At 41.6% G+C, this 12,038-nt stretch overlaps 1 protein-coding gene across 3 annotated transcripts in view; it reads right to left on the bottom strand.

The window, feature by feature from the left end:
* Positions 1-5,698: 5,698 nt before the first annotated feature.
* The window catches only part of ADNP2 (ADNP homeobox 2), a 30,022-nt gene continuing 23,682 nt past the window's right edge, over positions 5,699-12,038 (bottom strand). For all 3 annotated transcript variants that reach the window (XM_074944757.1, XM_074944755.1, XM_074944756.1), the window contains one exon: positions 5,699-11,162. In XM_074944757.1, coding sequence (XP_074800858.1) covers positions 8,148-11,162 — 3,015 coding nt within the window. In that variant the 3' untranslated portion in view covers positions 5,699-8,147. The remainder of the gene's footprint in view (positions 11,163-12,038) is intronic.

The raw sequence follows: 12,038 nt of genomic DNA, 5'->3' as shown, positions 1-12,038 counted from the left end.
TGTATAGCCATTGCATGCTTTGATTTCAACCGGCTCATCAGCTTCCCTAACCCATGACTCTCCAGGGGGCCAGCACCCCTTGAAGTCCTCAACTCTGACATGGGGGTAAGGGTAGGAGGCAGTGTGGAGGAGCAAGTGCACCTGAGGTAGTGGGGCAATTACTTTCCTTTGTTTATGCAGCTAGGAGTAGGTGAAGGGCAACTCTGCCTGCTACACGCACACACCACTGTAGTAGGTCTGTTTGGCTCTCTTTCTGTGGGATGTGGGAAAATGGGGACAGCTAGCAAGAGGGTAGGGAGCAATGGGGAACTGGTACTGAAGCTCTGGAAAGCAGCAGTTGACACCTCAGATCAATCTACCTTTGTGGATCTAGCCGTAGATCCTCAAAGGTATTTAGGTGCCTGGCTCCCACATAGAAATCAATGGGAATTAGACCCAATTGTCAAAGATATTTAGGTACCTAAGTGCAGTGGAGCAGGGAATTGAACCCTGATCTCCCACATCCCTATCTGAGTATCCTGACACCTAGATTATCCTTCCTCAGGCCTCTGTCTGTAAAATATGAGCATGACTACAGAGGCATATAAACAATACAGTGTATCTGGGAGTAGTGGTCACTGGTGGGAGTTAAGCCACATCCGGTTTCCCACCAAAATAGTATTTGATTTCCATCTTAATCAGCCAATATAATTAACTTAACCTCTTTCCAAAGATGCATGCTCTCTGATCAAAAGCTCCATCCTGTGGATGTTCACCAAGCTCTGGCTTTTTACCTGGTAGAATAAAGCACTTTGGGGTTTCTTCCCAATTGTTCATCTCCTACACAGAATGAATGATAGGGCAGTCTGTCACAGTGCACCAGCTTTCCAAATGGTTCTCCAGTTGTATGGTCATGTGCTATGAGGTTAAGGGTGTTATGCCCCGCAGAGATACTGTGTGCCCATTCACTCAGAATACAGCCAGCACCCACAGCATGTGTGGGAAGTGCCCCTATGATGGACATCTGCAGAACAATGATGTGGGCTTCAATTGTCACATTTGCTAGCCTTTACACAATTGTTACCGCATGAAGGAATGATGCAAATGTGAGTAAACAGTCCTGCACACCTTCTAATGCTACACCTAACCCCACCAACAGTGATAGGGCCCTCAGTGGCCAGGGAGTCTAGTGGCTAGATTGGTGGTTAGGGGAGCTGTAACAGGACTTGACCTCTCCTTCTCCCTGAGGTCCTGGCCCAGGGTCCTATGTTGCTCAACCCCTAAACAGGGGAGATGGATCTTTCTCCCACCTGTAAGGGGATGTTCAGGGCTTGATTTCCTGGCCTGCATGTCCTTTTAGTTTGGGGAATGGCCCCCCACTCATCCAGTTGCCCCACAGTTGGGGCTTAGCTGTAAGTTCCCCTTGGCCAGCAAAGATTTACTTGCCTCCAGTGGCTCCATTGGCAAGCCAGTTGCTGGTCTATGCCTTCAGGCAGCCATACCGAGAGCTCCTGCCTCGTTGCTAGTCAGCCCTTGACTGAGCCAGGCTCCCATTCTTTTCTCCCCCCTCCAGGCCTGGCATTGGCTGCAGGTATAACAGGATGGGATGAGCTGAACCCACAGGTGGTCTTTAACCCCTGCTGTGCCCAGCTGCAGTCTCCCTGCTCTTTCACAAACAGTTTGGGCATCACCTAAGGTTAACGGACCTATGCAAAGACAAAGAAATGGTTATTCACTGCTCATAACTGTTTTTCAAGCCATTTTGCATATGTCCATTACACACCCCACTCCCCTACCCCAACACAGTGGAATGGGTCATCTAAGATTCCAGTACAAAGGAACTGAAGGAGGGTAGGGCAGTGGCTCTGCTCATTTTATGCTCAGCTTGGCGTACGAGGGTCACCAGGGCACAGGTGTCGCTATGCCTCTGGATATTGCTAGGGAAAAACTCAGGCATTGGTGCACCAGGCACTCACACACCTAGTGGCATGGACATACGCAACATATTTCAAAGAACAACAATTACAAAAAGTGAGTAATTGTTTCTTATTTATACAACGTGGACCAGCTCCCGCAGAAGCGATTGTGATGTACCTAACAGAGTCAGGGCACTATCATAGGAGGTGAAGACCTGGGTACAAGTCCCTGCTCCAAGCGCAGTGATTTGAAAACAGGTCTCCCTCAGCCCTGCTGAGTGCCCTACCTGCTGGGCCCTGCGCTGTAATGGGATTGGGTTGTAAAGGGTGCGCCTGTCGCTGATCATTTTCTCAGGAACACGTGCCTAGCTTGGCTTCAACACCACAGAGTGTTCACAGCTGAGCAGCCTGAGCTGAGATGCATGCTTCCCTCTAGCCCATCAGTGATGATTCCTGGTCACATGCCACCTGAGGCACATTGCACATATGCTAAGAAGTACCTTTGGGGATCTTGCCCTAACCGCAGCCCCTTTCCTCTGCCTTTCACTACTGGCTAGCTTAGACAGCTTACCACCTCCCATGCTGGCTTCTGTAGATCCCTGCCAGGCAGGTAACGCTCCCCATGCATTGTTTGGGGAGCATGGCCCCCCCTTACTTCAGGATTCTACTACCCACCAGCTCACCTAGGGGGCCCTTGTGGAGCTAGCCATCTCCTGCATCACCACCTATGCAGAGTGCAGGTTATGAGCACAGTCTCAGGTATACTAAGAACTTTCAGACCCCTGCTATCTATGGTTCAAACTCAAACAGGTGCTGAAGGAAAAGAATCATAGAGTTTCTAAACATGACATCTGTACACAGTTGCCATTTTACCTACCAGGAAAGCAGAAGGGAGGCAATGGTAATAGACACTGATAAGGCATCATAGACCAAACTCTTCTGTGCAGCCCACCCACAACCTTCCAAAAACAATTTCTGTTTTTTTAAAAATAGCCATCTGTGACAATTAGGGCCCAGACATCCCAAAAGGAGAAGGGGGCTGAACCTCAAAGAATAAACAGTTGAATCAACTGATTGTTCATGTTATTGTACTAAAATAGTACAAGTAAACTTTTATATGTAAGCTTGTAATGGTCTGAACTTTAGCATCAAGAGCGATATATACAGACTGTGGTTATGAATTTGTGTATCTATAAAATTGTGCTCATAATTTGTGCTGCATTCACCTCCATCTCAGTGGGGTACTGGTTAGTCAGGCAGGGAGGGGATGCTTCCCCACTCAGCTGATACTAGCTCTAAGTACTTACCATCGTACAACTCAGAAAAAGGCAATCGATGGGCTGTTACAGTGAATGGGAAGACACTGAGCCATCCCAGCTAGAAATGCCTCATGCTGCATAACCATGAGTCACAATAGCCTGAGAGGAAAGAGGGAAAAAAAGGGAGAGGGGGAAGGGCATTTGACCTAATGAATATCCAGAAACTGTCTGTCAAATACTGGGTCTTCGTTGTAGCAAGGGACATGTTGGGAAAATGGTCAGAGACAATTAGTAACGTATTAAAAAAGGGAGTTTAATCTAATTTGCAACTGTAAACCCTGAGGTTGCATCTTTATTTTTTGTGTAATTTCTCTGTTTGCTTCCCTTGCTATTTCATCTTTGAATCTGATTTTTCTCTCAAGTAATTTTATTTTTTACCGAAGCAGGTCTCTGTGCTGTAATTGGTGTGAAATGGAGGTGCCAAACTGAGCTGACAACTGGGAGGAGGTGGTTTCACACCTTTTGTGGTGACAAGTCAGAGCAGCTGGTGGTTAAAAACTGAAGGAGGACAGATATAGGGAGACTCTGCAGTGGAAGGGCTACTGGAAGCCGGGATGAGACTGTGTTGTGGGCAGGCTATGGCTCTGAGGGGTTTAAACCACAGCTGAACAGCATAAAGGCACCTTACATTAGAGGGCAGGTTGTGACAGAACCCCTTACTGGTCGAGGTAGTCCCTAAAATATCACAAGCTCTGAAAGAATATGTATATACCCAACTTTGAAAAAGCACTGGGTGGAAGTCTTTGATGTTTGAAAATTCTATGGTCACAGACAGAAAAATATTTTTAAGTTTGGGAGTTTTAACTTCTCTATTGAGATACAGTGCAGAGGGATTTGTTCAGAGTGCACATTTTTAATCCGAATTAAAGGCTACTGGCTTGTAAATTAGCTTGTAAAAACTTAGTTAAGAAAGCTTGTGTAGTGAATATTCTTCTCCTATTACTACTACTTCCCTTCCTTTTTTTATGGAGGGCATTAAAACCCTAGGAAGTAAATTGTCAACTACCTTATGAAAACTTGGCACAGGTTTGTTTAAAAAGGCAAAAGAAAAGGAAAAGGCAGGAGCCACAAAAGTTAAAGGTCCCAATGCACCATTAACTAACAAATCTTTTTCACATGTGTAGTATTTTCTATCCTTCCGCAAAGTTAATATAAATCAAGTTACTAATAACCTTTCATACTGCACTTCCTATGGAGTTGTATTATGCTTAGTGATTTACTAATACATCTTTTCACTTAATAATACAGATACCACACTAAACTATTACCCAAAGAAAGCATATTGTAATGGAGATACCTGTTCATACATAAATGAAGTATTTTCACCCTCTCAGCCAGTCACTATTTAGTTATCCTTTTATGCACATAAAAATTGCTCACCTGAGCAGACAGAAGATGGCAACTTATCTGGCAGGGTGACTCTTAAGATGTGGCAGCCAGTTTCTTTTCTCAAAAGAAGGGAAAGTTAGCTAGAGGAGCTAAGTTCTTTAATGGGAAATTCTGCAGAAGCCAGCCACGACTATACTCAGCACATGGCAATAAGTTCAAATACAGACTAGCACCTTCCTAAGCAGATGGTCTCACACTTTGAGACAGCAACAGCACAAATCTAATTTAGGCTGAAATTGGTAGCTTACTAACCTGCATTGTTTTGTTTTAAAGAAAACCTCTTGTGGTTTCTCCGAACCAAGCCCCCTACTTCCAAAAAAGCCTTACCCTATATACTGTTACACATGTACGAGTTGGGATCTTCCCTAGATCAATCACTTCTGGTTTTTAAAAAAATTGTTGGTTATTTGTCTTGGACTGAAACAGTCAGTCACTTTAAAGTCTAAGGGCATGGCTAAACTTCAATGTGCTGTCGTGGGAGCGCTCCTGCAGCAGCGCTTTGAAGTGTGAGTGTGGTGACACGTGAGCGCTGGGAAGAGAGCTCTCCCAGCACTCCTGGTAATCCACCTCCACGAGGGGATTAGCTCCGAGCACTGGGAGCGCAGCGCCCAGCACTCAGAGCCTGTTTACACTAGTGCTTTAAAGCACTCTGACTTGCTGCCTTCAGGGGGGTGATTTTTCACACCCCTGAGCCAGCAAGTTAGAGCAAAATGTAAGTGTGGCCAAGCCCTTAGGCTTTGATCTTGCTCCTACTGCTATTAAACGCTCATGATCAAGCCTTTGGAGCACCAGATTTATAGGAAAGGATGTGGACTCAAATCAGATTTTCTAGATGAGGTAGAATGTACTTTTCTTACAAACTCTCTTGGAGTGGTGTCCTCTCCTTCCCCCTGCCTCCTTTTGAAGAGCTAGAAGATCTAGGTCTTTATTTCTGTTTTGCTTAGACATATGACTATTTTGAATCCAAATTATTAATTTTTCATGTCAAGTTATCATGCTGAATGTTAATGAAACATTACAAACTCTCAAAGTCTAGTTTTTAAAAATAACCATTCATATGCACACACCTTAAAAAAAAAGTTAAAAAGTTGGTTTATTTGAAAACTGTGAAATCAAAGGCCAAATAGATAAAATGTTTAACATTGTCCCTGGCCAGTGTACAATAAAGAAAACTGGTAAAACTAGATTGTTTCCTCCACCACCATGGCAAGAATCAACTCTTAATATCACTTCTTAGTTCTCTCCCAATAAGAAACATTATTTGTAATATATAAACAGTACCTTAAACCACTCATCTTAAGCGGTCTTGTAGATCTATATTGTCAAATCCGTAGTGTAACTCCATTGATATGGTGTTACACCAGAGATGAATCTTGCCTATCGTATATAGAGCCTACTCACATTCTTTTTCCAAGTATTTTTTTAAATCCCCTAAGCTCTCCAGACTGATTCACAAACTAAACTCAGCCAAATCACAAGTCAGATTAGATATTACAGGATCCTTTTAGGATGCAGCATCAATTTTTTCTTATTGTTTTTAGGTCCTGTTGATCTATCCTCCCCGCACACTCCCAAAAATATAATAATCCCTTACAGGATTTTTGTTCAGTGTTCGTATTACATGACTAGTTTCAATTTTATTGCGATTTTCTTTTTGTATTTTACAATTTAAACAAAAATTAATAGAATGGTAAGTATATGAGAACACTTCACCATTTTTTCAAAAATAGGAAAATACCACACTTTTAATCCAAAACACAGATATTTTAAAGTTTGTAGAAGCTCAAATAGGAAGGCAGCAAGCTTTTCCTTTGATAGTTATCGTTACAATAAGTCATGCCCTGTTATACAACTGCTTGAAATGTTCAATGTAAAGTTACATGTACATGCAATTTAAAAAAAACACAAAACTCTCTGATATGGGATGAAAATTGGTTGACTAGGAAAAGACTGACTTTATTACCTAAATTAATCACAATGAGCACATTATTCTTCTTTCCTTTGTTTAAAAGTTCAGTGGTAGGACAGACCACTTGTAATATTTGCTTTGAATGGCCTCTGTTACTGGCCTTGTTTGGCATAAAGTAATTTTAGTGATTTTTGGAAAGTGCCAAACTGACAATTGGATTAAAACCAAAGCCCCCCATTTATACAGATAGCAGGTATAGCAATGAACTGGTAATGCAAGGGACCACAAAATCACATTCCTAATTCACTTTAAAGGTAGTTTAATCAAACCCACTCAACCCTTTGACTCTCAATTACCAATGATGGCAGTTCTGGAGGTACTTTTTGTGGTGTAGACACTTGTTCACTAGAAACTAGTTTGAGACCAATTTATTTCATAGAAACCATTAACTATTTGTCAGATGGCAAGAATGTGTACTCATCACATATGGAAGTCCCATTTGAATCAATGACAGAGGCGAAAGGTGCCATATTACCATTCCATCCACTCCTAGCTTTAGCTGCTTTCTGACTGTTACAAAAAGGAAAGTGGTTTAAGCTAAATTTCTCATTGGTTATTAAAAGGGGCGTGTGTTCACTCAATATCCTAACCAACACGCATTAGAGTCAGCATAGACACATTCCCATTGACTTCAGTGATGCTTGGACTGAGATTTCTACAGGTAAGGAAGGATATGTGAATAAAAAAAAGTTACATTATGTCAAGATGCATCAAAGTAATTTGGTAATTCTCTAAAACTACTTCACCGTTTGCAATTAAGTGGTCAACAGGCTTTGAAATTGTACAAATTTAGCAACTGGAAAGTGTCCCATATCTACAAAGTGACAGTAAACAATCCCTTTGAATTAAAAAGAGTTAATTTTTAATGGGATAAAATCACAGCCAGTGTAAATCACCTAATTCCAGTTGTTTAAGAGGAACCTGCCTCCCTCCCAAAAATATATAGATGTTTAGCTACTGTGCATCACTGGAACTGGCACATGTACTTTTCTTTTGAGGAAAAAATTGCTGCATACATTTTATTATTGCTAAAATAAACCTAGCTTTTTTGGGTAGGTTACGAGGAGGAAGTTAAATACCACAATCATTTTCTTTAGAGGATAAAAGACAAAATAAAATTAGGAGTTTAAAGAAATTTAAACCAATACTTTAATTCGTTCTGTTCTCATTTAGTTTGTCTTGATATTTTAACCAACATTATAGCGCCCCCCCCCCCCTTTTTTTTTCAGGGAGAGGTTGACATTGCTGACAAAAAATAAATTGTAAATCAGGAAAGACAATACATGTGGTATAAAAGCCTAATGGAGTGGGGCAGGGAGGGAAAAACCTACTCCACAGAAGAAAAATAAAGCTAAAACAAATTCCGGAGCTGAAAATTTGAAGGATCTACCTTCCTCAGATCTACGATCACTGTTGCTTTTTTCCAATAACAAAGTCAAATTTGAATGAGACTTTGTGTTCTACTGTAACCCTGCAAAGGTCAGTTTCGAAGTTAAAAAAAATTAAACCACTGTAATAAAATTGCTAAACTGAGAAGTATGCAATTATGATTCTTTTTAAAACTATAAAGCATTTTTACAGATCCTGCGGTTTATATTTTAAACTCAAACTGTGCTTTACATTTTTAAGTTCAGACATACTGAAACCCAGAAGCACAGCGGGTTGGCGATTTTTTATCGCCTTTAGGCACACATGTCGTTTTTTCCCAAAAAATGATGCAACATCCATTTTCCATACGCATAGCATTGAGGACAGTAATTCCATCTCCTTTTTTGTAGGATACGGCCTCTTGTGAAAGTAATCTGCCAAAAACTGCTTTCGAGCTTCATATGAACTGTGTTCATACTGTTTAGGATCTAATGCTAGAATATGGAGGTCCTCACTGGAAGGAGGTCCTTTCATCTCAGTCCTGCTTTCAACCTTTTGTCGCTTGACAGGCACTACCCCTACATTCACATCTTTATCTGGAGCTAGAGCTGTGCCAGTATTTAAGGACTGAGGCTGCTGTTCTTTATTCCTTTGGTCCTCTGCAACAGAGCATAGATCAGATTGTTTTCTTTTAGCAGACTGAGAGACAGAATCGTGCTTTTCACCATTCACAAATGATAGCTCTTTCTTCTCATTGCGCTCAAGTGGCACTTTCATACTTGAGTTGCTGTCTTTGGGAGCACTTCTGCAGCGGAGCAAATGCACAGCAATAGCTGTCAGAGTCATGTTTCCAGTGTACACCCCACAGCAATGGATGCACTTGAAAGCAGGAGACTTTAAAATTGTGTGTACAGTTGGCATGATATGATGCCTCTCTTTCAAATGCATTTCATAGGCTTCTTTGCTAATGAAAGTACCAAAACAAAAGGGGCATGTAAATACTTTTTTGCTGCACATACTGTCCACTTCAGCTGTCTGATGCTTCACTTTGATGTAGACAGGTACGAGGGTCCTCGAGTTTACCCCTGCAAGTACTGCCAAGTATACTTCCTTTTCACCAAGTTCTTCTTTTGGTAACATTGTACTGAAATCAAAATGTGGAAATATAAGGTCACCGTCAGCATCATTATCTAGCTGAAATCCTCTGTTGCTGTAGTCTTCATGTAACTTCTTCCTTCCATTATGCAGTGTCTTATTGTGTTCCACAAGGCTTTTTAGATCATGGAAAGTATATGTACAGAACAAACAAGCTAAGCCATGCATCAGAAGATGTTTTATAAGTTCTTCCTCGCACAGGAAGCATTTACAAGAGAAACACCGGACAGTCTTCTCTTTCATCCACCTCAGAAAGGGTGCACATACTGCAAGCTTGTCAGGTTCAAGGGCTTCCTCTGTTTTTACTGCATTGTGCTTATGAGCCACTTCCATGTGGACCTGATAGACATTTGATGGGAAGAGCTCATTGCATACAGGGCACGTCTTCCATTGCTTAGCCTGTTTGAGGGCTTGGCTTGTTTCAGGAGCAGATGGAGAAGCCTGTGCAGACATATTGTGGGAAGAAGTCACAACAACAGGAGGAGAAGGTGCACTAGCTGGAGAGCGAGATATCTGAGTTACTGTGCCAGACTGCATTAGCTGAATGGGCATTTGCGGTGGTGTAACAGTTGCTACCCCACCACCAGGTGGTACAGGCAAAGTAACTGAAACTGGTGCAAGGGTATATGTAGGTATCCCATTAACCTGCTTACCAGTTGGAATTAACTGTCTAAGTATAGGTCCTGCAGTCAGGAAAGTGGTATTTTGAGAAACTCCAGGTCTGATGGGCTGATTTACAGGGAGAACCCCTGAGGTAACAGGTTGATTAAGTTGGAGAATCCCAGGTCTGACAGGCTGTCTCACAGGAAGAACCTCTGATGCAACAGGCTGATTAAGCTGGAGAACTCCTGAGGTAACAGTCTGGGGCAAAGGAAGAACCCCAGGACCAATGGGTCGATTCATATTCCCAACAGGTCGATTTATAGGGAGAACCCCAGGTGCAAGAGGTCTAGTTACTGGAAGAACTCCAGGCCCAACATGACTATTTACAGGACCAACAGGATGAGCTACTGGTAGAGCCCCAGGTGCAACCAGACTATTTATGGTCCCAATAGGCTGATTAACAGGAAGAAGACCAGGCCTGACAGGTTGACTAAGTGGAAGAACCCCAGGAGCAACAGGTCTATTTATGGTCCCAACAGGCTGAGTAAGGGGGAGAACCCCAGGCCTGACAGGCTGATTAAGAGGGACCCTATGGGAAACAAAAACAGGTTGTGGAACTGGTGGCTGAAGATTAACATTCTGACCTACTGGGAGCGGACTGGATACAAGAGTAACATGTGGTGGAGTAACAACTGGAGCAGGAGACGTATGTGTAAGGCTACCAGAGACATTTGAAACAGTCAGAGGTCTAACTGTGTTTTGAACTGCTTTTCCCTGTACCATGGTTTGGTTCTGATTATTCTGAGGAAATGCAAGTTGAATGCAAGTTGGAGTAGTAACTGAGCTTGATGGAGCAGTGGTGGGCATTAAAGATGGAGCTGCTATAGTTGTGGGAGGCTTGGGAGCAATATGCATTTGCTTCACAAGTCCTGGTTTCTTAATATGTTCTGAAATCACAGATCTAAGTTTGTTCTCCAGATCTCTGTGCATATCAGATGTTAAGACATGATACATTAAAGAATCTTGGCTGTTTGCAGAAGCATTACATTTTTTACAGTAGTGCTCAATAAAATTCTCTTCATTTTCATCTGGTCTCTGGCCAAAATATGTGCTTATTAAATTTTGAAAATGGTTCATCAGCACATGTTTCTTCATATTGTAGTACAGTGTGTCTGTAAAGTGACATTTTAGACATGTGAAGTTTATAATGTCACTCCTGAATTGTTTCATGCCACCCAAAATGCTCACTGTATAGTTCTGTATTTTCCTATTAGAAGAGTGAAACATCCGGATGTGTTTTCCCACTATTTTTGAATCAGAAGCAAATGCACATTTTGGGCAAGGAACCACCAGCTCTTGGTCCATTTCATCTTCATGGTAACGGTGCAAATGATTCTTGAATGAAGTAAGAAATTTTGAGGAGAACTTGCATAGGCTACAGCAATACGGCTTTGTTCTGTATCTCTGCAAATAAATAAAAAAGTTCACACAGCACCTTGTCAAAAAACACACCAGGATTCTATAAACTGTCAGTTTGTGTCATGGTCCAAAGAAAATGCCACCAACAGATGTGTACCCCCAAGAAACAGGTTCAGACAACTTTACAAAGACATACGTAAAGATGACATGCGTGAGAAAACAAATTTGGATTTGTGCCCTTTTTTGCTTCTTTATAATGTATAAAGAAGGCCTGAATGGATCGTTTTCCCTCACTCTGATTTTTAAAAAAATTAGAAACTCCAGTTCCTTAAGGACTCTGGGCCATCAAAGAGACTGGAACAATTAAGACAACACAATACACAAGAAATGAAACCTGGGAAATCAAGAGGGAAGGGACTTTTCAAAGCTTTACTTGTATGAACTTTACTTGTATGAACTAAACGCACCCCACACACTCTAAGAAAAAAAACTTAAAGATTCCAACACCTTGTCCTTCAACAAATGGGTGAGAAAAAGCTCAAACCACTTTTCAAAACCCCCTAATCCAACCAAGTCTTTCAGCAAAACTAGGAAATACCAGACATTTAATATTCCTGAGGGTAAAAACAAGCCAAGAAAATGTTAAGGGGTGGGGGTGGAGGGGAAGAGAACGGGGAGAGAAGAAAAAAAATTGCTAAACCTTTCAGACCTCCTTTAAACATAAGAAAAAAGAGCAATAAAAATATACAAACCCATTTGTTTTCCTTTGCAGTTCACTTTTAGAATACCACTTGTATTACACAGCCCCTCTCCTCAAACCAATATTTAAATTCACAAAGCATTTTTACTCTAAATATTTTAAAATAATTTTTTGTAAAATAAACATTTAAACTATCATTCTTCTCTAATTTCACCCTGACT

The sequence above is a fragment of the Natator depressus genome, chromosome 2 (assembly GCF_965152275.1).
Source record: "Natator depressus isolate rNatDep1 chromosome 2, rNatDep2.hap1, whole genome shotgun sequence".
NCBI lineage: Eukaryota > Metazoa > Chordata > Testudines > Cheloniidae > Natator > Natator depressus.
This window is presented reverse-complemented; position numbering and strand designations above follow the sequence as displayed.